Source organism: Musa acuminata, chromosome BXJ2-6 (assembly GCF_036884655.1).
Source record: "Musa acuminata AAA Group cultivar baxijiao chromosome BXJ2-6, Cavendish_Baxijiao_AAA, whole genome shotgun sequence".
Taxonomy (NCBI): Eukaryota; Viridiplantae; Streptophyta; class Magnoliopsida; order Zingiberales; family Musaceae; genus Musa; species Musa acuminata.
This window is the reverse complement of record NC_088343.1, coordinates 41187458-41215359: the sequence shown is the minus strand read 5'-3', so window position 1 is coordinate 41215359 and position 27902 is coordinate 41187458. Positions and strand designations below refer to the sequence as shown.

General features: G+C 36.4%; 4 protein-coding genes across 5 annotated transcripts; 1 reads left to right on the top strand and 3 right to left on the bottom strand.

Moving 5' to 3' along the window:
- Window positions 1–4573: 4573 nt before the first annotated feature.
- LOC135615631 (protein TIC 22, chloroplastic-like) lies at window positions 4574–13733 on the bottom strand. Its single transcript, XM_065114428.1, has 8 exons — window positions 13191–13733; window positions 12988–13050; window positions 12045–12119; window positions 5866–5916; window positions 5272–5331; window positions 5106–5177; window positions 4978–5013; window positions 4574–4896 (listed from the first exon to the last, which is right to left on the bottom strand). Exons 1-8 carry the CDS (start codon window positions 13617–13619, stop codon window positions 4807–4809), a joined length of 876 nt encoding a protein of 291 aa, XP_064970500.1. The 5' UTR covers window positions 13620–13733; the 3' UTR covers window positions 4574–4806.
- Window positions 13734–15999: 2266 nt separating this feature from the next.
- LOC135613802 (E3 ubiquitin-protein ligase ATL6-like) lies at window positions 16000–17127 on the bottom strand. The gene has a single exon (XM_065110835.1). The coding sequence runs from the start codon at window positions 17111–17113 to the stop codon at window positions 16085–16087; it is 1029 nt and encodes a 342-aa protein (XP_064966907.1). The 5' UTR covers window positions 17114–17127; the 3' UTR covers window positions 16000–16084.
- Window positions 17128–18239: 1112 nt separating this feature from the next.
- Window positions 18240–19866, top strand: LOC135613683 (uncharacterized). The gene is made up of 5 exons (XM_065110720.1): window positions 18240–18472; window positions 18565–18636; window positions 18712–18782; window positions 18862–19055; window positions 19419–19866. The coding sequence occupies exons 1-5, from the start codon at window positions 18420–18422 to the stop codon at window positions 19539–19541; spliced, it is 513 nt and encodes a 170-aa protein (XP_064966792.1). The 5' UTR covers window positions 18240–18419; the 3' UTR covers window positions 19542–19866.
- Window positions 19867–20832: 966 nt separating this feature from the next.
- On the bottom strand, window positions 20833–27727 carry LOC135581301 (probable bifunctional riboflavin biosynthesis protein RIBA 1, chloroplastic). Of its 2 annotated transcripts, none has more exons than XM_065114426.1 (8): window positions 27577–27727; window positions 27365–27429; window positions 25847–26231; window positions 25542–25763; window positions 24559–24884; window positions 22762–22891; window positions 22230–22526; window positions 20833–21324 (listed from the first exon to the last, which is right to left on the bottom strand). In XM_065114426.1, exons 2-8 carry the CDS (start codon window positions 27409–27411, stop codon window positions 21073–21075), a joined length of 1659 nt encoding a protein of 552 aa, XP_064970498.1. In that variant the 5' UTR covers window positions 27412–27429; window positions 27577–27727; the 3' UTR covers window positions 20833–21072. The 2 variants fall into 2 exon arrangements, with proteins under 2 accessions (XP_064970498.1, XP_064970499.1); XM_065114427.1 differs by having other exon boundaries at window positions 27365–27450; window positions 27577–27716.
- Window positions 27728–27902: the final 175 nt, after the last annotated feature.

The window sequence follows — 27902 nt, the reverse complement described above, 5'->3', positions numbered from 1 at the left end:
TTATGGCATGTACACCTTCCAAGACATTATAAAACCCGCACCGCCATCCCGTAACATGCTAAGCTTGTGATTCCCACCACCACCGTAAGTGCGCCGCATTGAAAACAGAAAACATAATCGTATGACGACCTAATCTGTCGCATCCCAGAGGGATTAAGTCTTCCACAATCAATTTGATAAGATCCCTCGTATGTATAAGATTATTCAATATGTTTCAGAGATTAAAAATGTCAAACACTCAAGGTATCACCTATGTGAAGACCATGATTTGAAAAGATTTTTTCGACTGATTCCTCTAATACTCAAATAAATAATATAATATATATAAGTGTGGATGCGAATGGTAAAAAAAATAACTCCCCCTTTAATATGTTGAAAATAAGTTTTTATCCATAGTCGTAAAGAAATAAAATATTTTATAAAATATTCTACGATGAGGTAGTCTTTAACCATCTCTAATAGTTTTTTCTTAACCTTCTATCCTCGTGGGCAACAAAGGAGGATAACTCATAATCGTCTACCTTGAACTCTTGCTCATGTGGATGGACGAGTGGAGAGTGACCTCTGTCCTCTCCTTCCACCCCGAACACCACATGACGATCATGTATCAAATGAAGAATGGTTGGTAGTATATTCCTTACTATTTGTCTCCCCCAAGGCGTCCTTCGAGACTCTCGCAAGAGGGATCAGATGTGTGACATCTAGTTCATTCGACACGTCAAGCTTATACCTCTTCGATCCATTGTCAACCTAGCGACACATTTAGTTTATTCGACACATTTAGTTCATTGTGCTCAAGCATTGTTGGTGGCGATCCATTACCAACCTGTGCCTCATATTGTTAAGGGATGCACCTTGGTCGGACAAGGTCAGGTTTCTTGATCTTCACATCTCTTTCTGACCTTTATGCCTTAAGCAAATGTGGGGTCGGACTTCCCGACCTCCATTTCTTGGTGGGGATCGAGTGATCATGGGTTCGAGCCCCATGATGGGCGCCACCCTATCTTAGATGAAGGCAAGGTTTGAGCTTCCCAACCTCCGCACCTTGGTATAAGACGGGGGTTAGGTTTCTCGATCTCCCAACCTCGATGAAGATGGGGGTCAAGTTTCTCGACCTCCTCGTCTTTGGTAAAGGCAAGGGTCGAGCTTCCCAACCTCCTCGCCTCGGGCGAAGGCAAGTCTGCATCTCTTTTCTTATTACATGAAGGCCTATCCGAGGTGCCCGCATCTCCCTTTTTTAAAATTTATGGACATCTTGTGCCTATCCACCTGAGTAAAGGAGTTGACGCTCTACCTCTTTGCTTCAAGTATTCTTTTCCTTGTGTTTCCCGTCACGATGAACTTACTCTCATGCGAGTCAGGTTTTCTCGACTTGCGTGACTCGAGCATATTTTGTCTTGTGCTTCCCACTATGGTGAGTTTCTTATTATGCAGATCAAGTTTTTTTGACTCATGCGTCTCGGGCATATTTTATCTTGTGCCACTCATCGTGATGAGTTTCTTATTACGTGAGTTGGGTTTTCCTGACTCACACACCTTGGACATATTTTATATCGTATCTCTTGCCATAGTTGGTTTCTTTTTACTCGGGTCAAGTTTTCTCGACTCATGCATCTCGAGCATATTGTATCTTGTGCCTCCTGCCATAACAAATTTCTTATTATGTGGGTCAAGGTTTTTCTACTTACGTGCCTTCGGCACATCTTGTCTTATACCTCTCGCCATGATGGGTTTCTTTTTACACGAGTCGAGTCGACTCATGTGACTCGGGCACATTTTATCTTGTGCCTCTTGCAATGGTGGGTTTCTTATTCTACGGGTTAGGTTTTTTTGACTCATGGGCCTCAAGCACATTGTTTTGTGTCTCTCGTCGGAGTGGGTTTCTTATTACACGGGTCGGGTTTTCCCGACTCACGTGTCTCAGGCAACTTTTGTCTTGTGCCTCCCGCCGATGTGGGTTTCTTCTTATGCGGGTCGAGTTTTCCTGACTCACATGCCTTAGGCACATTTTGTCTAGTGCCTCCCACCATAGTGGGTTTTTTTCTTTTGTATGTTAAGTTTTCCTGACTCATACGCTTTAGACATATTTTATCTTATGTCTTCCGCTATGACATGTTTCTTATTATGTAGTTTAGGTTTTCCTAACTTGTGTGCCTTGGGTACATCTTATCTTGTGCCTCCCATCGTGGTGAGTTTCTTCTTACATGGGTCAGGTTTTTCCGACTCACATAACTTGGATACATTTTGTCTTATAACTCTCGTTATAATGAGTTTTTTTATTATGTGGGTCAAATTTTCCTAACATGTCTCAGGCACATTTTGTTTTGTGCCTCCCACTATAGTTAGTTTCTTATTATACGGGTTGGGTTTTCTCTAGTCATGTGCCTCGGATATATATTATCTTGTGCCTCTCGCTAGTGCAAGATAATATATATCCGAGGGATGTCTTAGGGGTAGAACCTCTTTAAGTTTGTAATGTGTCATGTCTTTAAAGGAACCACCCCTTCTATTGTCCCCTGGCGTTGGTTTCCATCTCAGACGACCTCGATGAATCGATGTGGCCTTTCCTAGTTTTACACTAGTATATCCCGGGATTTAGTTGGGTCACTGATTTTAGCTTTCTGAAACATCAGGTCTTGTCTATGGGTGCTTCAATCAATGGCTTTATCGGCTTTGGATGTGGGATGGACTTGGCAAAGTCTCGGGGATCACTAGGTGGCACCTTAGGTCAAGCCTCCTTTGGTAGGGAGATCGTCTTCAGGTAGCACTAGCGTGACTCCCTTAGGTTACTTCTCAGCTCTCCAATGTCAATCCTCATCGAGAATTTCATCACCATGTGGTACGTCGACACTACTACCCTAAGTCTGTTCAATGTGGGTCAACCTATGTTTAGTTATATGCCGAGAGGATATCCACCACCCTGAATTTAGTTACTATTATTTTGTAGAAGCCTCATCTCTAAATGTAACATACAGGTTTATGGTCCTAAGAGGCAAGATAGAGTCACTAATAAATCACCCTGTCAACGAAAAATTCATAGGGGTAAGGTCATTAATTAACAGTATGAGTTTTTTAAAAGCATCAAAATAGAGGAAAGTAGAGGATATCAATAGAGTTACATGTGTTAATCATGACCCTAGCATTGATCATCCACATAGAAACTATCAAGACATTATCAGAATTCAAGTCGAGGTACTCTGTCAATTCATCCTTTAAGGTTATCTTTAGGTCATCCGGCGCTATTCAATAATAACTCAAACACAAGTCTTACGACTCGAAGAGCTGTCGGGATAAAAATTCTCAATACTTTCGGCCGAACAGCTCGAGATTCTCAATTTGCCTCTACCTGACTTGGTTAATAGACACTGATTACATCTCATGTGGTCATAGTTATGTTGCTGAGATTCTCAAGGTATCCAGAGGATTTTTTTTCATTATTCATTTTTTTTCTCAACAAAAGATTGATTATTTGGCCTATTAAAATTTCTTGAAGGATCTATGATGGGACCCATAGATGGTAGAAACAGTTTTCATATTTGAAATCATTTCGTAACTCTATTTTGAGTTAAATTGGATACAAATGTAATCTGAAAACTTAATAATCCTTTTAGTCGTGAATCAACTTCACCTTACGTTGCATAACCCTCTCAATCTTTTACAATGTGAAATTATTACTTAATCTTTCACTTCACCTCACAAAACTTTGAGATTCATTTGATCAGCCTGAATAGCAGCACACTTCTCAGGCAAACCAAGAGCTTTATATAGATAGCTCAATCAGATAAGCCAGGAAATGGAGAAGCGAAAATGAAAAACGAAGTTGAGGTATTTTGCAGTATAAAACAAAATGGAGGTATTTGGAGCCAACGGCTTGAAAATTCGCAGAGTATAAAACACATCCTACATCATTTGTTATGGTTACCCAAAAAAACAATTGGCAAGCATGGAAAAAAAATAAGTGGCATAAATACTTACACAAATAATTCAGTAGTGTTGAATCCTTCCAATGGCCTCAGCAACACATTCCTTTTATTGGATGATATATTAACTAAGGCATTTATGGATATTTGCAAGTCTAGCTAGGTGCCGGGCTCCAATTTTATCCTGATCAATTCACAGTCCCAATATTTGGCGACTATGGATTTCAATATATCATTTTTTGCACATACGCAGAATTCTGATTGCACAAATTTTTTGATACTGTATACTACTTCAGTGCAATAAGTATGCAAAAGTTCAACTGTTAAAACAAAAAAAAAAAAAACAGAAAAACCTTTGAAAGATTTCTGGTCTATAGAAACTCAACCACTGTCCACAGCAAGCTGCTCATTACTGGAGGCATGCCCTTTGGACCCAATCTAATGCAGAAAGATGACATAAGATTAAGGCCAAAATGTTGCATAATGTGGGCCATAACTCCAGAAGAAAATGACCATCATTCCACAAATTAATGAACCAAAGAAACACAAGACTGATTTATTTATTCCTATACAGGAGATGCAGAATTGCATACCCTCTCACCAAAAATATTTGTCCCCCCTCTTTTACTTTTTCAATTAATACTTTAAAGGCATATTTAAAGTATCCTCTAACATCCTTGAATATTTGCTGTCAAACCATGTTCTGTACCTCCAGACTAAACTCAGATCATTTGAATTCTGAATCAAAAATCTTACAACAAGAGTCAAAATCAGTCTGACCATAAAGGAGAGCTGATGGCGGAAAACATTTGTTATCCGGAGTTAAGTACAGCTTACTCACCTGAGTGTAACATGTTTCATGCATGATATGCCCATGCCATGCACATCAAGCTGACACCTTGTTGATGTGTTCAGTGTAACTTTTCCCAGGTGGAATGAAGATCAAATCATCCCATCCAGAATTTTTATCATTCATCTGCAATCATTTTGCAGCAAAATTAGGTTCTGCAAAAGTTTAATGTAGGTGTGTTCAAAAGATAACTAATAATTTTCTTACCTCCATCTTTTTCAAAACATCTTCCAAACTTCCTACCTACATGAAGCATTTGCAAAATTATCATGTGAGTTTACAAAACTGTTGAATCAATACTATTAAAAATAAGAAAATGAAGGAAAAGATCATACCATGATGTTCTGAGAAAATCCCGATCCTCGTGATGCCTTGGAAACCTTGAGAAGCTCCCTTTCTATATCTTCCTGCATTAAAAGAAAAACAGGCAAAGCTCCTGGTAGTTCTTACAAATTATTTCTGTGGTAAAATTTATTGCAGTCAGGCAAGGTATTATCCAACCTTCTGAAAGTATATGGGGCAATAACGCTTGTTCTTTTTCTTAACAACCAAGAGGTCTGACTGCACACCAAAATTACAAAATGTCATTAGTGAAATAAACATGTAACTATGGGAACGAGTCTTTAAAAGAAAGATGATTGACTACCACAATGTCCATAAAAAAAAGTACTAACACTGAACATTACAGAATTTAATATTGTTGTCAACACAAGAGCTTCAAGAAATACCAGACCGTCTTAGCAGATGGTTAAGCTCAGCTGATCATTTTGATATCGTATGTTCCATTGCATCTAGTTATTTTATAGTTTAATAGATAAGACCACTGCACCTGTATGATTTGTTATCATCATGCATGCAGATAAACAACTAAACATTATTTACAAATGACAAATAAACAACTAAACAAATTCGTCATTTTCAATTTCTATCAATCATAACTTCTTCTAACTACCATCTGAAAAACTAATTGATGGTTGATTTCCATCATATACATAGACTGCATTGAAAATTCAACATCCAAAAAATCATGTATACTGCTCTCCAACAACGATCAAATAGGCTGAATAGAGGTTTGAAATAGAAACGTAATCATACCTGAAAAACAGGAACTCCATCAAAGCCTCTTGAGACATCCGAAGATTTTAACTGAAAATCCAAAGAAGTTATCAGCAAACAATTTAAAATCAAAGGGAAAATGGAACAATAATCTTTCTTAGGCAAAAGGGAAAAGCAAGAATCATTAAGAGGAAACAGTAGAAACTTGCAAATCCCGATCAAGTCAATACAATTGTCCAAAATAAGCAAGATAAATCCAAATGAAGTAACAAATTGGATGACTGATATACAATCTGATTTTCAAAGAAATAAGAAAGAATTAATAAGGTATGACATCAAGACATATGAAAAGAAACTCTAACCAATGATGGACTTGTTTAGTAAGTTTCCACCTAAATATACAACTCATATAGAACATGGGTGTGGGTTGACAAGAACAGCTGCCAAACCACTATATACAAATGAAATAGCCTATGTTTGGAATTAATGTATGTGACTTTCAGGATAATTTTCCTTGATGAAATAAAGCTTCTAGACAATTTTGCAAAGCTTCAGATACAGAATATCTCAAGGTGAAACAACAGAAGGAACTTTTTGTATGAACTTATTATTTGAAAGAAACAGGAATGACTTTTGTACAATTTTAGAAGATTTTGAATAAAAATTTGTCTGTCAATGTATAAAGAAAACAGCATATAATTTATTATGCAATCTTAACAACCAAAAGTCTGCCCAATTAAACATTATGCATCCTAAAGTGAAAGCAAAACAACAATGTTACTACAAACAATTTTATATAGGATGCTAGTGGCATAGAACTAAGCAGGCTATTTACAAATATTAAAGAATTCTAGTAAAAACACACCAATGTATCAAAATGCTGGTGTGTCACTGGGCTAGCAGCACAATTACAAATATTAAAAGGAAAATTTAAAGGAAAGCTTGAAGAGTAGATATAACGTCGTTTAAGACCAGACCATAATAGATTTATTGGCAATTTGATAACAACAAGACCATAATATCCCAATAATAGTATAGGAAAAAACTCTGGGTTTCAAATATAATATAGGAATAATAATTTCAAGCATACTAAAAGTGGAGATTATTAAGGCATGACTCTAAGAGGAAAACAAAGAAAAGGTTAAGGGATTATGCTTGTGCAGTAATGAAACACCACCAGGAACAAGAATTGAAGGATCCAAACCTTCAAGTCAAAGAATCATAAAATGAAAATATAAATATGTTACAAAAATGGTTACTAGACATGTCCTCAAATAGGACCCTTCTGGCTATAGTGTTTTAGAAACTCAGTGACCATAACAAAGGGCCTTTGTAGAGAGACAAAGGCACCTGTCTTGTATAAACACAAGGTTGGGCCCATGGCTCATTATCTAAAATAAGAAAGTTGTCAAGTTCAACTACTTTGACTCCCAAGGAAAACAAATTGAACAGACCTAAAGCATGATATGAGTTGCTTACATCTTTAGTCATCTGAGACCTAGATTGACTCCTCATAAAATAATTTTAGTAAAGCTCAAGGCACCAAAACTGCCCCATACACAACATGAAGACTGATCCATTGAAAAAGTAGTATAGATGTTTGTTGATTACTGGCCACGCAAGGAGAAATGTTTGTTGCATATAGCATTCATGAACAGAAAAGTTGTTAGATCTAAATCATACAAGATCCCTATTTCTTAACTTGAATTAAGTAGCTTTTTAATATCTCATATATATTTAATCTATATCTTTCGATGTATGTACATAAACAGGTACAATTAAGAAATGTTTGCATCCCTCTAGTAATTTTTCCCTAATAAAAAATGTTTGCATCCCTTCAAATTCTGTTATAGATGTGAAACTGCTGCTCATCATTACACGGCTCTCAGTATTCCACTCCATGCATTATAAGATAAGGAAAACAAAATTAAATATTTGTATATATGCCCTTTCTCTATAGGATAAACTGCTTTATGTCTGTCAAACTCTTTTTCCTCCATGCTTCTTTACTCTTCTCTGTCCTTTTTCTTTTATTTTCTCCCTTGTTATTATTTCTTCTTCCTTTCTCCCTACCTTAGTTCCTCCCTACCAGTTCTCTCCTCCTCCCTCCCAATTCAACACATCAAGCTTATTCCAACAACCAGGGAAGCATATGAAGCGACAAGGCATCGCAGTCCCTTGACAATGTGATTCATAAAGATAAATTTAATAAAAATAAATAAAAAACAGATATCACAAGCCTAAGGCTTGAAGGTGATTGAGGGAATGGAATTAAATGAAGACAGATTATTGGGAGGATCATTTGAACAGGTTGGTGGCAGCTTTGATGGGTGATGCATTAACTAGGGTAGCAAGGAAGGTCATTTCAAGGATGTGTAGCAAAGAGCTTGGCCACAATGACCATGGAAGCCCGTGGTCAGGGGCCACAGGGGGAATGAAGAGAATATGCAAAGGGGGGTGATTATGAGGCCAAAAAGGATGTTCCTTGCTGCCAAGAGTTGAAGAACTGCTAAAAGAAGCCTATGATTATGTTGAAATTCCCTTATTAAAATTTAAATGAATTTTACATATTCTTCACAATTGGTACTAAGAGTCATGCTGTAGATGGAGTTGGGAGGCAATAAATAAAGACGTAGTAGGGTGTGAACCTCACTACCAAATATATTAGGAAACAAGAGGGTGGTGTTTGTTTATTTTTGAACATTGAAAGACTTATCCCCATATATGTAGCTGCAATATTATAAAAGATCTTATTTGATTTCAAAATTTGCTGAATTTTATTAATGATGTATTTTTGCAAGAATTAGCATTTATAATGTATTTTCACATCAAGAAGTATGCTCCCCCTTCAAAGTTTTTGGTACTTGAACATAGAAAATGTATCTTTAGTAATGTGGCACATTTTCTATTACATGTTCTAATTGATCCAAATAAAAAAATAAGTGATTACAGAAATAGAAGTCTGTGGAATCACCAAGGCCCTCAATTTTCTTCCCTCCTTTTTCTTTTTATTTTGGAATTTTATCTTTACTTCTTATTTTAGTATTACACCATTTAATTCAAGATTTCATTGATTTATCATTTCTGACAGTTAGATTCAAAGATATACTCACTCATTTCATGTATGAAATGTTGATCATTACCTTCAAATGTTTACATAGAAGGTGACCCAAGGTATAATGGTAATGTCGCTCCTTAATAACCTAGATTATCAAAATCTTGGTCTTGGAAATTTATAGAGAAAAAGTTGTGTATAAAGGCCCTCCCGAGACCACACATTGGTGGGAGCCTAGCCCACTGGGCAATCCTTTTCTTACCCTCACTTGCTTACATATTTACTTTTAAAAAAAAGTTTCTTCCATCATGTAATCAACACTTGATTTCATACAAAGATTGTGCTTAACTTTTGCAGGACTTTTATGTTTCACTCTATGGAGCCTGATGCATTCGCTCAACTATAGATATATAGAGCTTGAGAGGAGACCCTACATTCACCAAGCTACTGAATATTATAATTTACAAAGGACTAGAGTCTTTCTTGCTAAAAGTTTAAGAATGATGGCATGCAAATCAACCCTAGAAGTAACCATGGATAAATAAGACATAAATTACAAAAATTATCATAACAAGGCAACAGTTCTTAATGGAGAAAGAAAGAGAGCAGCGAGTAGGCCCTCACCAACTCAAAGTTTGTGTTTTGGTATTAGTATTATGATTTTTTGTGTTTACATACATAGAGTTCCATGTGTGCCATTGATGATATTCACTACTGAAATTCAATCTTGGTGAGACATACACCATTGACACCAATATGGTCCGAGTTCTCAATTCCATATGATCAGACTAGTATACCGTACTTCTATATTCTCCTGTTTATCCATTGAGATCCTCCATCAAAAATTTTATGTCAACTATAGCTGCAACCTACATGTAATATAATTTGAGGGGTGGCCCAGTGCACAAGACTCCTACCACTATTGGGTATGAGCAGGATGAATATATGCAGCCATATTTCTGCAAGCAAAGAGTCCATTTTAGTGATTTGAATTTTGATTACCTAGGTTACAGATGAGCAACATTGCAATAGAGCAACTGTTCCTCCAAACACAACATAATCCCACATGCAGAACATTTGAAAGTTGCTTTCCTTAAAAGGCTTCTTTTTGCTTCCTCTTAAAGTATTATATTTTGCATTATCAAGTTCATTAACAATGTTGTTTTTAATTGATACTCTTTTCCTATTATATCTTTCATGATAAATTATATTGTTTTGCTTATGCTTAGCTTTCATATAAAGAGAAGTAATTATGATTTTTGTTCATTTTGAATGGTTGAAAATTCTTAAAGTTTGAATTGACATCTTTTGCAGAACCAAATTCACAAAATAAAGAACAATTATAAGAAATCCTGCATATGACATGTGAGTCAAAGTCTAATTCCTAAGTTCCTAACTATTATCTTCAAAAGGAATTTGAAGGCAAACAAAAGAATAATGGTCTAATCAAGTATCCTAGTGTGAAACTAAAGTTAGAGACAAATCCTATAAGGCATTGCACTTGCATAACTTAGTATGCATATTTTTCAATATTTATATGGTTGATAAAGAAATGGTTTGCCTTATTAGTTCATACCAATGTACTGATCAACTATCAGTATGATATGTACCAAGCTGTATCAAACCATACCAAGCATGCCGATATATGGTACATGGGGAGATACTGATGTACCACCCATACCGGTTACTTGTCGGACAAGCATATATCACCCGTACTGAGCGGCATGCTGCGGTACAGTAAACCTCGGATAAAGTCATTGTTAAGCAGAATTCATCAATAAAAAATAGGTAAACGAAATGAACAAAATTATCAAGAATAAGCAAACCATCTAAAGGAAAATTATAAGAATTTTCTGTGAGATATCTCAATTCTGTTCTTAAAGCCTATGTGCATTTTAGAAAATGCAAAGAGAAACACATCAACTTGTTCAATTATCTCACCAAAAATTTAAAATTCAGGGTCAAACATAGTTGGAAGTGGATCTGATAGTATCTGCCTGAAACTGTTTCCATATAAAAATGAAGCTGGACAAGGTTACATAATAGGATTCCATCAACCATATATTCATAATCTGAGTGTCAGTATCCAAAACATTCCCAAATATAGCCATACCGAAGCGAGCATGGGATCTTGCACCACATGATGCAAGCAAGACCGGATAGATTTTATAAAGGGAGTGAAGGACATGACAGGTAGACAAGGAAAGAGTTTCATTAATAACACATCAAACTCAATACTTAGTCAAATACTTCTAACTAGAATCCTATTTATATTAGATAGATTTTATAAGGGAGTGAAGAACATGACAGGTAGACAAGGAAAGAGTTTCATTTAATGACACATCAAAGTCAATACATAATCCAATACTACTAACTAGAATCCTGTTTATACTACAAAAGAAAATTTCTAGAGAACAAAAGAAAAGAGTCTAAATTTTACAATCAATTAATTTTACTTTGTTTATTCTTAGCAAGGTTTGCAATTTCGACCGGTTCAGTACAATAGGGCTAGTATTTACCAGTCCAACCACGACTGAGTCATGGACCTTACACATACCACCTGGTTCAAGCCTAGTCCAAGAATATTGGGCAGCATTCTAAGAACACCGGTTGGTTTATAGTGTGTACAAGTCATACCCATCGAAATTTGGCCGATATCATCCTGTTTATAGTATTTATCAGTTTCAAGGGAGTAGGGACTTGGAGAAGATTGACCAAACATGAGCAAAAGCTAGCTGCATACTCAAAACAACCAACAAGAAAGATAAAAAAAAACTGAAATAAAAATGAAACATTATTACATCCATAAAGTTATTATAATGGTGATTCACCATCTCTAGAATCTCTTTCAAATCTTGCTTCCACACTAGCTAATGGTTGGAAAGTAAAAAAAAAAATTAATAAAACTGAATATAAGATAAATGCCTTAGAATATCATCATTGAATATAGAGGAGACAAACAAAGGAAAATTTTCAAAAATTGCTATCACAATGAGCAATAGAAATAAAATACATAATTTTCCAAGCACAAAAATTAGACCATTTGATACAAAACGTGGGTATCAAAATTGTGTATCTTACACAAAGCCTCATGCAACTTATTTTTGATGCTATAATGTGCTAAATTTAGAATTATCTCAAAAACTGAGGCAAAAAATCATACCGCAAGAGCATTCTTTATCTGAAGAGGATCAGGTAAAAAACGAAATGCAATTCCTTCAACCTTTAGCATATAAACCTACAATATCATGGATAATAAATTATAAGCGATTCAGTGTAACTTCAGATTTGATAGAAAGAAAAGAAAATACGAGTTAATAGCATAAACAGGATGAAAAGCACAAATAGGATAGTCCAGTTATACGGAAAATTCAGAATGGTAGCTCTTGTCTAACATAATAACTCGTAAGAACCCTTAAAAAATTTGCAATTCAACCACAAAGATTTTAAACAATCCACCAGACTTGTTGATGGGAAGTTCCCTTCATTGGTTTCAACAAAACGTAATGCTATTCTGATAGTCTAAAAAGTCAATAAGTTGCTATTACTTCATGACAAATTTATAAAGGAATTGATACATAAAACTCATAAAGACATTCCTAAATGTTAGACAATCACATGCAAACAACATGGATCATTGTTAAGTCTTGAGCCTCCACAATGTAATGTGAAAATAGTACACTTCCAGAAAGCAAGTTATCAATTCATTAATACTAATTTGAGTTTCTAGGTTCATCACCCTCACAACAATCCATAATTTTTTAATCCAAAATAAAGATCCATTAATGAGTATGTATAAGATAAAAATATATTATTTAAGTACTACACTTCATTCTACAAAATTGAAAAAATACCAAGTGAACATATTGGAATTTCATGGCTACTATAGTTAAATATGAGAAGGGAAGAAATGTAGTGGTTCCACCTTTACAAAAGGCTAGATTTCTAAAGAAGCAGTATAGTTTTCTCTGTGACATTTAATCAAATAACTTTATGATGTTCTTGTGCAAAGACTGAAAATACACGTAGAACAACTAATTTATGTAGTATAACCATGAATTTTTACTTCAGTAAACATAACCTAAATCAAGAATTGATGGAAGAACCTGATCAAGAGTGATGGGTACGACTCTTGCTCCCTTGCCCAAGATGGGCTGTCGCAGCCGAACCTGGAAAATCAGAGAAAAAAATTATATATATATAGTACAAATTTCAAGCGAATTTTCAGATGTACATAAGATCAAAAATCTCAAGAGAAGAAATGGAATCAAAAGGGTAAGATACGGAAAATGGAGAGAGGAGGAAGGACCTGGGCGAGGAGGGTTTGAGCGTCTTCTTGCCGGAAGCAAAGGATCCCGAGCGACCGGAGGCTGTTGTTAGGATCGGAAATGAGGACGAACTCGTTGTTGGAATTGCTGACGGTGTACACCGCAGTGCCGGCGAGCGTTTTCGCCACATACTCCGGGCTGAGGGCGAGGTCGAAGGCGCGCTTCCCCTCAGCGCGCGCGGGCTCGGGCGCCAACGCCCCAACCGAGGTGGCCGCGAAGGGAGGCGGGGAGGCCACCGCGCGGACAAGGCGGCGACCGTGGTCGACGCCGGCGAAGAGGTCGGAGCCAAGGCGGGAGAGGTGGTGGCGAAGAAAAGAGGCGGCGGCTGCGAAGGGGTTGGGGTTGGAGAGCGGCGACGACGGCTCCATTGGGACGGCAGACACGGGGAGAGTGGGATGAGCGTTCGGCATATCTCCCTCTTTTTGTTATGGCCGTCGTTGTTTAGTTCCTGTAACACTTCTTATACTACGAGCTTGGCTTCTGGGGATGAGTTGCGATTTGGGTATATCAGAAAGAATTTGCTTGCTTCCTCCTCTCTCTCCCTCCTTTTGACCCTTTTTTTTGCATAAAATACAAAAAATATATATAATGATTTTTTGATAATATGATATGATTTGAAGATGTCAACTACCGGTCAAATTTTACTAGTTTATTATATAAATACATCATTTTAAAAAATATATATAATATAATTTTTTAAGATATTTTTCTCAAAAAAATTCAATTTATGAGTTTTTCGTAAGTGACCCACTTTTCAGAATGTAAGTGAGGAATCCCAAGGACAATATAAGAATATCTTTACCATTTAAGGATTACTATTTGCTTTATAGGACAATGTCAGTCTACGTAATTTGACTTTAAAATCTTAAAATTATTTAAAAATAATAATAAATTTATTATTTATATCATATTTGTTTATGATGATGTGAGTTGCATAAACTTATCGATAAACTGTGCTACACTGAATTGTATATCAACTTGAGAGTGCGCCAATTTTAGCTTAAAAATTTCATTAAATTACCTTCAAATAAGAAAATCACTATATATATATATATATATATATATATATATATATATATATATATATATATATATATATATAAGGTCTGTCGTACCATATCATACTGATGTTTCGACCCGGGCTTGGTATCGGTACGGTACGATGTACCGAGCACTGTAGTACTGCTATAGTGCTACAATGTACTGCTACAGTGCTCGGTACAGGACGGTCCGCGTACCGTTGGCTTGTCGGACCAGTACGTACCGACCCGTACCGGGCGGTATGGTCCGGTACGATAGACCTTATATATATATATATATATATATTCTTTTGCTTCGTAAAGAAACATATACACTTTGGCTTGTAATTAATTGTAAGCAGGAAAGTCAAAGGACGTTACAATAATATAATTCCCATAAGCTTTTTGATAGATATTTTTCTATAAATTCAGATAAGATAATTTAAAAATACTTATAAAATAATAAATAATTATTCAAATCATTTGCTTTAACAAATTATTAATATATAAATTGTCTTATAATATTTTTAAATTATGTGTATTTATTAATTTTAAATACATGTATTAATACCTTTGAAACTACATTATATAGAGTTATTGGATAGTTACCTTGATCATATATTCTTGATATAAATATATAATTCTGATGTTTTTTTTAATTTTTTCCAACATAATCATTAATTTTTTAAAATTTTCTTTCTCTAGTATAATTTTCTTGGGCTTCATATGAATCTATTAGATATCATCTTAAGAATAAAAATCCAAAAATCTTATAATTCTATATCATTGTCTTAATTTCATTATGCTAAAAAATATAGATATTTTAATTATTCAACTATCCCCATTCTTTATGATCCATATTTATATTGTTAAAAAATAATGATAATCTTATAAATTAAGAAAGATACTCTCGAATCCTTGAATCTCTTATCTATTTATCAAATAAAACTAGACTTTATATTTCTTATGATGTATCTAGACTTGGTAGATATACTAATAACCCACTAGAATACCCTTAAATGAATTTTTAGATACCTCAAGTGTTCTTTTGAATTTAGACTCAATTTTGTAAGATATCTTTCGGTCCTTGAAGGTTATAGCAATGTCAATTAGTTTTTAAATTTTTTAGATATTAAATCTATATTTGGATATATATTTTTTCTTGGTGGAAATGTTATATCTTACCAATCAACTAAGTAGACTATTATTACCAAAAACACAAAAACTATAAAATTTGAGCATATAGCACTTGCTACCATTTGTATTGAAACAATATGGATTAAGAATCTAATTTCTACTATTCATATGATACAATTTTTTGTTTCTATTCATTATGATTGTAAAGTTACAATAGAATTTTGTTAAAAAAATTATAAATACTAAAATAAATGGACATATAAATATTAAATAAAAAACTATTAGACGATAATCAACTAAGGATTTGGGCCGAATCTCTCATGAATAATAAGATACTCGTATCAGTATAGTTGTGCAACCCGTGAAAATATATTTTATATTATGTTTGAATTAGTTGAAGTCTGAGTTAATACATGCATCAGTAATATTTTTATTTTTTTAATGATTTTTTATTTTATTTTATTTAATTATTTATTTATTTTAAAAAATTTTGGGTGTTTTGAAAAGATTGTTGAAACTTGAAGTGAAAAAAATCTAAATTCCGCTTGTTCTAGGACTTGAGTTCCACATCGCAATTGAGGGACTTCTCGCTCAATGGAGAGGGTGAAGGAACACGGCCTGCCGCCGGACAACCTTTTCCTCGTTGAGCCCTCGCCCTTCTCCCTTTGCTCATCGAGCTTTCTTCATCCCCTCTTCTCCTAGCGCACACGCCCGGACCTTCACAGAGAGCGTCCGGAAGAAGAACGACGGGTACCGGGCCCACGCCGAGAGCTCTCTTCCCCGGAGGTCGGGAACGCGACGCAGCTCGCCGACCGGTCGAGTTTCCTGGCGGCGAAGATTTCATTTAGTTCTTGGTCCGGCACCCTTAGGGTGTACCGGTCGACATCCTCCAGCGACCGGAACACCGAGTGACCGGTCGAGTAAGATCTCGAGAACTTCGCTGGCCGGCTCCCGGATTGCTGCCTGGCCTCCCGCCTCGATCTCCCGATAAGCGCCACTTCGTCCTTCTCCTCTTCAGCCGCCGCCGTTCGATCCACGACGATCGTGACATGATCAGGTGCGGTGGCGGTTTCGGGCTGCGTGTCACCGACCTCAGCGACGAAAAGCGGCAGCTCAACGCCGTCGGCGGTGGCTGGCTCAGCGAGGTTGGCGCGGCAGACGGGACAGGTGACGTGGGAAGCGAGCCAGACATCGATGCAGTCCGTGTGAAACAAGTGGCTGCAGCGAGGAAGGAGGCGTAGCTCGTCGTCGTCGTTGAACTCGCTGAGACACACCGCGCACTCCAGCGCGCCCTTGCCCGCCTCAAGTCCCTTCACTTTAGCGTGCGTCAGCGTCGGGAATGTCTCGATCAGCTGGGGGCTCACCCGCCGCCGCTGCTGCTGCCGCAGAGACCGGGCGGCGGGGCCGCGGTGGTGGAAGGACCTGACGAAGTTGTCTTCGGCGGTGCGCCTGCGGATGTAGATGATGAAGACGACCAGGAAGAAGAAGGTGCTGAAGCTGGCGAGGACCACGACGGTCACCGTCGGATTTAACTTCCCGTAATTGTTGTCGTTGTCGTTGCTGATGTCGTCTGAGGGCGGTGAGGGTTGGGCGTGGGCGCACCACGGCGTGAGGATAAGCAGCGGGAGCAGTAAACTAAGGTGCAGTCCGTGGTTGTCGTTGCTGCCGCCGTGGGTGGGACGGCGGTGGCGCTTGGTGGCCATCGAGAGTGCAGCACGCTTGAGCAAAGCAACTGTTGGGGTCTCCATGCCAGCAGATGTGATTATAACAGGGCCACGGAGCAGAGGAGCGAAGCCTCGGCGGTCACGATAGTGGATTCGTCGTTGACCAACGGTTTCCCGCAGCGGGCGCCACAGCGGAACCCGACATCCGTTGGTTGGATAGGACGAGCTTGTTGAGATTCTAGTCGAACTTTTGGAGATTCGATCAAAGTAATGCTCGATGGTACCTATGGGAATCAGGACGTCTCGGACGCTTAATACAACACTTGATTCCAATAATAATAGGACGAGATATGGTTCCTATAATTTTGATAGATTAATATTTAATCATTATTGGTATAGACCGACGAGGAATTATTTATTTTAAAGATAAGACATTTAGTCTTCAGTATCTTTTGAGATTCATAAGCCGATAAAAATCGTACGACCTTACTTAAAATAGATAATTTCTTATGAGCATATGGGATCGCACATATGATCAAACTTATCAAATTCTAATATTAATTATATTATTAGATATATCTTATATATATATATATAAAGAAAATATACGCATGGAGCAAGACTAATCCAACCTAATTAAGCATAATTAGATTTAATTTAATGATATCTTGATCAATTATATTAAGAACTTGTATAGTTTTATCAATTATATTATACCAAAAACTATATGATTGAATTATATATATATATATATGTACTAAAATATTATTTAAAATATAAATATTTGAAATTTATGTTGATGTGCATTCTAAATAAATTTATAAAACTTTAATGTTATTTACTAAAATTTGAATACTATTTTTCAAGTTTGTATTTTAATAAATTTAAAAGTTATCTAATTATAATATTTGACGCTGGTTTGGATGCTATATATGTATGCAATGAAATAGAATTTAATTATATTATACCCCAAAACTATATAATTTAGAATATAAATATTTGAAATTTATGTTGATGTACGTTTTAAATAAATTTATAAAACTTTAATTTTATTTTTGAATTTATTTGAACCGTTTTGAAAATAATTTATAAATCAGAAAACGACATCATAAATAAAAAAAATATTAGTAACCTTTTTTCGGAAAATTCGCCCATATTATATATTGGCCGACAACGTCTTGCGTAAGGTAACGTACCAAAGATGAGTCAGCAAAGCACATCCAAAGTTGAACGCATGTGGCCAAAAGTCCGACGCGTTCCTTCTTCACCGACGACCCCCCAAACCGAGGCATCTATTCCACGTCTCCCTGGGGAGCTCCTCTTCCATCATCAATTCATCGAGAAATCCGCATCCTCCGACGATCGGTGTCAGTTCTCCTTTGATTGAGCGATGGAGGCATCGTCCATCACCGACAGAGAAGAATGGACTTTAGTCGACAGGAAGTATGTGGTCTTCATCCTCGTCCAAGATGAGATACGTTTTTTGCTTCGATCTGATTGATCATGAGAAGATGACTGCAATATGATTGTTGTAGAGACACAAGCTCTGGTGTTGATGCAGCTGCTGATTCTGGTTCTGGAATCCCCTTCTCTAGAATCTCAGTGTGGTAGGGAACAACTGTACGACTTATATGCCTTTCCTTCTCTGCAATCATCTCATGACGCGTTTGTGATTCTCGAAGGACTAGATGGGCGTTGGGATCTGTGATTGGGTTTGCCGTGCCCCTGTGCAGGAGAATTTTGAGGACAGAAGGTGAGCTACAATCGCCGAAGTGCCCCAATTAGGTTCACGACCATTACGATTCTGAAAATTTGGGATTTTTGTTTCTCAGATGCTGTAGCGAAGGCTGCTGAAAGTGGTGCAGAAGCTGTGGAGAAGATTGCTAAGGCAACAGAGAAGATAGCTTCCGAAATCGCTGATGAACTCCCTGACGGTGTAAGCCTCAAGGAGAAGGCCCTGCAGATCGAGCAGATTTGCGAAGAAGTTGACAGGGATGCGGAACGAGCTGAAATCTTCATTCATAAGGTTTTTCCTACTATGAACTACTCCTTTCCCAGATTAACATCACATATTACTTTTTGTCTTTGTTAGATTGGTACCATTGCTATGCAATTTACCTGGAAATATTGATAAGACACACAGAATTCACAGGGGAATCTTAAAGGTTCTATATTTTTCAGTCATTGACTTCAATCTAGTTATTTTTCAGTCAGGAAACTCATGCATTATTTTCCAGCGAGAACTTGGAAATAAAATTTGTTCTTACAATAGACTAATCGGCAAACAAATCTGTGTAGTTTGTGAGAGAGAAGAAAAAAAGCTTTTTGAGTGTAGATGAATGATGCTAATTGCTGTAATGCCTTTTCTTTTTGCCCTTTGCTGTATCAGGTTGATCATATAAAGGCAGAGGTGGATGCAATTATTGAGCCCATCATTGAGAAAGGAGAAGAAATAGAGAAGGAAATCCAAGAACAGGAAGGCAAAGACCAACCCATCAGCCAAAAGCAGTAGCTAGCTGCCAAAGGCATTAATATTCAGAAATGATCCATTATGCAATCACCATCGATCCTCGATTTCTGTACATATCATTGGGTTTGTGTGCATAGACTTCTCATGCCGTAAATGATTTGTGCAAGTTGCACTGAATGCCATAAGCAACCCTGTGGCCCCAATTTGTTAGGTGCAGAAAAATGTCTCTCTGCAATCATCGTCAATCGTCACTGTACATAATATTAGGTTTGTATTCATAAACATTTCATGCTGATGTATATGATATGTTATAGTTGTAGGGGGGATGCCAATAGCAAAGTTTGCCCCTAATTTGCAAGTTGAAGAATGAAGCTTGAACTTTTCTTATTCAAGAATGTGCCATCATGCAATCATTTTATTAATATCGCAGTTTGAGAGATCGAAGATGGAAAGTTTCTCTCTTTCTCTCTCTTGAGTAGGGATAAGATAGGTATTTGGAACATTTATTTCTTTCTATGAAATAGGTATTGGAAGCATTTATTTCTCTTGGCTTTGCACTCGGTCTTGGGGTGAGTTGATCTCTCTCGATCTATCTCCTCGAGATTTAATTTGAACTTAAATCAAACTTGCTCGGATATTACGTTAAAAAATCTCTAAAAAGGATGTGGGCATCAAGAAATTATAGAGTATAACAGAGGAAAATTGAGGAGGTATTTTAAAACAAAAAAACCATAATGTGTATATAACACATTACATGATATTTTATTTATAGATAGATAAACTTAAGACTTTGACTTTGATTATTATAAAAACTCCTACGTTGACCAAGAAACCTAAACGAAAATACCCACCTTGTCTATCTTTTAATTTTGCAACTCTTCAATTGAAACATAGAAAAAAAAAAGGCTGAAGAATAAGAGACAGATAAAAATAAAAGAGGAAATTGAAAAAGGGCAAAAAAATAAAAAAGCAAAGGGGTACACTGATATTGTCATTTCATAATAAGATCCTCTTTGAAATCAGCAAAAGTTCAAAAAATAAAAATAAAAGAAAAATAGAAAATCAGGTTCGAACCCATTGTTGAATTATTAATCAAGATTTTATTGAATTATAATTATGAAAAGTGAATACCATTCGTCTAAAATTTGCTGTGTACTATATATACAATGCATGGATTTTATACATTGTATGGCCATTTAATAATATGATCACGATCTTATTGACGTCTAATCATAGTAGTTTCATTGTATATAATAATGTGCAATTGATATATGATGAGAAAACTATAATACAAAAATGGCCACGTATTCAAATCATTTGAATACATTGAAAATGAAGAAGAGAGGATTTCACATTAATAACACGCTATGACCGAAACAGTAGCTTAGGTTGCAAACAACTGCATGACTCAATGACGGATTTATTAAGAACAACTCAGTTCAATAAGGTTGCAAATTATCTCGAGTCAACACCTGCAACTCCAAACATAACAAGACAGTAATATCAGGAAACAATCACCACAATTATGCTGGTTAAGCATAATTATTTCAACTTCTCGTGCGACAAATGCATATTAAGAAGCCGGATCCGATTCGTTGGTTACATTACCTATGATGAAACTAGTAAGATTACCATTGAATTCCGATCCATATATATGACCCATTTTTGTTCTTTTTGTCTCCAAGTATCTTATATTCTCCTTTGTGATTGGAGTTAGCAAGGGAACCCTACCGACGATGCTCAATCCATAGCCTTTCAGTCCACCATACTTGGCAGGATTGTTAGTCATCAGTTTCATTGTTCGAACACCTAGGTCTCGTAATATCTGCACAAAAAGAATAAGTTAGTCATGGATGACAAGTGTTTCAAAATCCAACTTTTTCAGACACTCAGACGAACACTCACAATTATGTCATATTTTTTTAGTAATTATAGGTGACAAGGTTTTAAAAGGGTAATATGACTACATCAAAAGGAAGAGAAGTTGACAAAAAAAAAGACATTTGATATACTTATGCAGGTCGATGTTTAAGTGGATCTTCGATAAAATGAGTGTATAAAGCAAATCCTCTTGATAGACAACTTGAATGTCAAATCCATAAGTGAAGCTTACACAGCAGAAATCAATGTGGAGCTTGATGACAGATTGCCATTAGTACAGCCAGGCCTCAGACAAAATCAGCCATATAAAATATGCATATGTTGCTACAATGGAATTCCTTTAGAAAATACTGAACAAATAGATGCAAAACATTAGGTACTAGTCTAAATGTTCATAGGTAAAAGATAGGAATGACGGAAGGCATGTAGAATTAGAGAGTAACCTTTCATATATAAGATATTTCAGAACACATTCACTAGACATGGCAGACAATAGAAGTAAAAATTAAAAAGGCATTCATAATGTAAGCAAGAATAGGAAGAAAATGCTGCTTTTTAGGTGTACCAAAAATGAAAACAAGGTCATCAACCATACTGTCAAATATTAGATAGTACACCAAGGTGGTAATATGACAAACACCATTATAGTAAACGAGTAAATGATGTGAATTTCAGAAGCACTCCATAGATCTCAAAAGTATGGGGTATGCACTTATGTAGTACTTGTTTAAAAATTCGGAGGACATGTAATGAAGCTTCTAAGCCCTGACTATTACAGATTGTTTATGATCCATGTTACCATCAATAAAAGTATCACGCTAGAAACTTGGCATATATTCTATGTTTTACCTGTGCGCCTATGCCATATTCTCGTGAATCTACAGGCAATCCGAGCTCCTCATTAGCTTCCACTGTGTCGCGCCCGTCATCCTGTAGGTTGTAAGCACGAAGCTTGTGACCAAGACCGATGCCCCTTCCTTCATGTCCACGAAGGTAAACCAACACACCTCTGCCAGCATTTTCAATCATTTCCATAGCCAATGAAAGTTGACTGCCACAGTCACATCTAGAAGATCCAAATATGTCGCCAGTGAGGCACTCAGAATGGACTCTTACCAGGATATCCTGGCCATCCCCAATATCTCCCTGTTTAAATTGGATTTGAAGTATTTAAATAACACAATAAAGTTTGAAAAATGTAACATGTTTGGACAAATAGTGAAACATAGGCACCAAAAAGATGAGCAAATGATCATTCAGTATCGTCTGAAGATTTAAAACGTTCAGCTCCAAATATATTCCATTTTAATATTTCGAGAAGTAGCACGAATAGCAACAGAAACAAAAGTGTTGCTAAAATTATATTGAAAATGACACTTACTTTAACCATGGCAATATGCTCCATTCCGTCAAGCAATGATCGATAGCAGTAGGCCTGAACAGAACCCCACTTTAAGGGTAACCGTGCAATGGAAGCACGGTCAACTAACTTATCTCTTTTCCTCCTATATCTGTCATATTATCTAATGGTCAGAACTCAAAATTACCACAAAATTCAATCCATGGGAAAAGGCAAACAACAAAGAATATTGAAGCAACTAGAGTCAGAACAAATAGGTGACCAACAAGTATGTATATCTAAACCAGATTGAAAATGATTCTCAGAAAATACTAAACACATGACAAAGTAAATTATTTTTACTGATTTTAGCTTGTCATCTATGATAATTTTTTTATGGAACATACAAATACATGTGTTGATGCTATGATCAGACAAATTCAATCAAACCAAATATTTTAAAGATATATTGATGCTATAATACAACAAATGGAGTTAATTTGTATTAGTGGTGTGAGGAGAGATGGAGAGACCAAAGAAAACTTTAGAGGAAATAATAAAAAGAAATTTAACTAGAGATATTGTCTTGTCAAAGCTAAATTTCAGGAAAAAATCCATGTAGTTGATTCCAGATAATGGGACATTGTGACTACTTGTAATTTGTATGCATTGAGGCTTGTAATTTGTATTCATGTTTTCATTTTCTGACAGTATATGCCATAATTTGGTATTTACTTGTTCAACAATAAATTTTTTTTTTGGAATAAAGGGAAAAAATTGCTCATCAAATAAATAGTTCCTTTTCAAGACATATCTAGATTCAATTTTTTTTTAACACAATGTCCTTCGAAGGATAAGAAGCAAGATTAGGGATCCCTAAAGGAGGATGGGAAAATTGTTGAATGACACATAAGCAAAAAGATTGAAAGTATGATAAAGAAGAGAACAGTTGGAACCAGGCAAGGTAAAATTGGGTAAGTATACTAAGTAATGAATATGATGTATATTGCCTATGAATCCTATTTATCAAAAAGAAAGTAATGAAAAAATGAATAAAAAACAAAATGGATAAGTGCAAGGGATATCTCAAGACAGATCCAGTCAAGTAATTTAGCATGGGAAGAAATTAAGATTTAAGTGCCAGTCACAGATTTGAAGTATACCGAACTAGTAAAATATATCATTAATGCATAACATGCCCATTGTACAATTTAACAGAAAAGGGCTCAAAGATTTGACCACAATATGCTGCACATTGCAGTGCATAATGCAAGTGAAGTACTGAACGATATAGAGCCGCATATATTGCCAAATGTTGATTGCATGCCATGTAAGCAACAAAAATGGCCATGTACAGGCCTAGCATATGTGCTACAAGGAACAGAAAAATGGTAAGGCACAGCAAGAAGTACCTAGTATTTACTAGAATCCATTTGGAACAAGCAAATGATAAACAGAAAGGTTGACAAATAAATGCTCAAAGTTATTTTCTATACTTACTTATCGAAAGCATTTATAATTTAAAGCTAATTTCATAATTTAGAAAACAGCAGCAAATAGAAACATGTATAGACTATACAAGTTTGAACTGCTCGACAGACAAAAGAATTGGTGCATATAAAGAGTGGGCATATTAACATGCACATTTGTCTATGATGGTTCATAATACACAGCATGGTTTCGTAAGGTTTGTGCCCTCATAGCATGGACCTAAAATGTCAGTTTCTTACCAACATTGACCTAAAATTAAGTACATTTATCTTTGCTGTTTGTGTATTCACAATAAAGTGCAACTCCCATGGTTAGTGATATCTTATAAGAGATAAGCAGGTATCATACCTGATCAAATCTGCAATTGAGATTATTTTTAAATTCTCCTCCTTGGCAAATTCACGTAGCTTTGGTAACCGAGCCATGGAACCATCATCATCATCAACGATCTCACATAGAACTCCAACAGGGGGTAATCCAGCCAGAATAGCCAGGTCAACTGATGCTTCCGTATGTCCAGCTCTTTTTAAAACACCACCCTCCCTGTACTTCAATGGAAAAATATGGCCAGGACGATTAAAGTCTGCAGGCTTTGAATCAGGTGACGCAAGCATCATAACCGTCTGTGCTCTATCTCTAGCAGACACACCAGTGGTTGTACCATGTTTGGCATCCTGAAGACAACAAGTTATACAAACATTATAATTGTAATGAACCAAAACAAAAATCATACGTAACTGGAACTTATATATCAAGAGCCAACCAATATAAGCAAATAAAAAGTAGTTGACAGCAGGAATTAAATGTTTAAAGTATGAATATAACCTATTAACCAACCAGACAGATACTTCAGAAACCTGAATCAGGCTTTTAGCTATACAGAACACTGGTTGAATGAGAAAAGATAAACAATCAATTGGAACAATAGAAAACCAGATGCACTTCATATATTTTGAAAACAAAACTGAAGGACAATACTACAAGTTTTATGCTGCGATCTAGACAGAGTAATGATGCCGCAACTTGCCAACTAGACAGATCAAGAGCAGGGAATGCTTCAAACTTTTAAAACCAATATACTTTATCCTTAGTTTTCAAATGAGAGGTGTATCTGACTCCTTCAATTATTATATATGTCAGAGGCAGTCAATAAGCCTCCCTTATATTTAGTTATTAAGAGACTAAAGCTGGAGGTTATCATAATATTATAAGATGTCCTCGTAACAAGCTCTAATTGATATTTGTTTTTGCAAGATGTCCCTTCTTATCATTATTTGATCCTTACTGCTGAGAAGAACCATTAACTATCAAAACAAAGATAAGAAACATACCACTGAGACCGTGAATGCTGTGCACAGTTTCTCCTCATTTTCTTTATTTGACACCATGAGAGGAAGCTCTAACCTTTCAAGGTCTTCTGCTTTCATGCTCACACATACAATTCCCGTCCCATGCTTGACTACAAAAGCCATGGCCTCTGGCGTTACCAAAGATGCAGCCATTATAAGATCTCCCTCATTTTCTCTGTCTTCATCATCGACTACAATCACAAACTGCAAAAACATGGAACATAAGGGAAAGAAATTAATCAAATGAATTAAGAGAAAAAAGATCAATATGATCAATCAAAACAAACCTTGCCTTGACGGATGTCCTTGATGGCCTCTGAGATACAGGAGAACCCTTCTGTAGGACAATCTAAATCGTTCTCATCATTGTCAATAGAAAAGTCATCAGGAACTGAAGTCATATCGGCTGTCATTGTTCCAAGGGCTACTGCATCTGCTTGAACCATAGAATTAACAGTTGCATTATCCTGTTCCACGACAGCACTTTCTCCTAGTAGAATATCACTTTCACTTGACCTTGGTACAGCTATAAATCTATCATCTTCTTTTAAAGAAAAACATACAGCTTTCCCGAAACCAGTTGATGTAAAATTCGAAATCCTCTGATTTACCACAAATGCTTTATAACACAGCCCTTTAAAAGAGATGAATCCTCTTGAAAAGAAATGAACCCTGTTAACAGTCAAGAAACAAAATAAAGAATAGTGTTCCACAATTGAAGTAAGCTCATTGTTTTGCTTCATGAAATTGACCTACAATTTTTCTATTCCATATAAGAATTTCAATAAAGAACTCCAAAAAAGAGAATCCAGGTAGCGCAACTGATTTTGCACTTGGACTGCATATATTATTACAATCTCCAACCTACCAATTATCTTGTTGTTTTGTGATTTCTGCTACACATTTTTTCTTTTTTTGAGAAGAGAGAGAGGTGCTTCACTGTCTGTTTGTACCCACAGCAACTGGAGTCAACACAATGAGAGGTATGCATAGAAGCTGGCCTAGACCATTAATGTGTCTTATAATGAATTATTCATTGTTTTTTTACCAAATCAATACTCGGACCAGATAATTAAGTTAAATACAGATAGTGCAAAGTGAAAAGATAGTGAAAGTCAAAGAATATGATTTAGGAATCATGAAGTAGCGATTGTTCTAGAATATGCTTTAGGAATCATGAAGTTTTATAATATTCTAATATTATAAAACTTGAAAGAAATGTTTGATCAGACACAATAGATTATGCTTAATATCATGAATTCGAGATATACATACATCACCTATGACTCTATTTTATAACCAAAGATTTTACCTTTCACAAGGATCCCCTAGCATTGTCCGCTAGCTGGATATAAAGTGCAAAGTTACAAGAAGCCAAAAAAATTACTACACATGCAAGAGCAGCAAACATTAAGTTGCTTTCATAAATCAGAACTAAAAGATTCTTACTACTTTGTCCATATGCTTTAATCTCTTCCCAAAGAATCGGGTTAAGACTAACCCAGTATAATTGATAGTGGTAGATATGTTGTTAAAAGAGATTAACGGAAAGCTGCTGGCAACAGCATTAGTGATTGGTCAAAATTATATCATTGCAAAAGCTTTCCATCTTCTAAACTTCATCGTCCATGAATCGCCTTCTTTCATTGGCAACCTAGAAATATTGGAGAAGAATTTTCTTCTTTCCCCCTTTCATGGAATTTATTGATAATTCAAACAATACTTGAAAGATGATGGATTAATAGACCAAAAAACATAAACAGTTCAGAGAGCGCAAAAAGAGGAGAGAGAGGAGCAGATCTTACTGAGGGCGACGGAGTCCAACGACAGAAGAAGAAGCGAGAGAAGCCATCCCGACGTTTACCTCGTCCTGGAAACCAAATTGTCAAGTCTGGCTCCACAATCCATTCAAAATCCATCAAATTCCACGAAATCAAGAACAAAACTCCTAAAATCAAGGATCTAAACATCTCCAGCCCTTCCAACGCGCGACGTCAGACCAAAAAAGGGATAATACCTCTTTTAGGGGGCCGCGCCGCTGCCTGGTTCGATCCAAATGCCGGCAGGTAAGACGGCAGCGCGTGGATGATGAAGAACGCACGAATCAAGAAGGAGCTGTGAGGATCATAATGGCATGAGCGTAATGTCCTTTATATTTATAGGGAGTGGGGGAGAGGACGCAGGAGGGATAAGGGAGAAGAGAAGAACCGAGATTGCTCGAGACCACGCGGCACTCACGTGCGACCAGATCCTATCTTAAAGAGGCAACAAGTCAAATAGCCACTCGGATACCTGCCTGGTGATTGGAGGTGGTCATCCACATGGGTGACAGAAAGCTTCGTG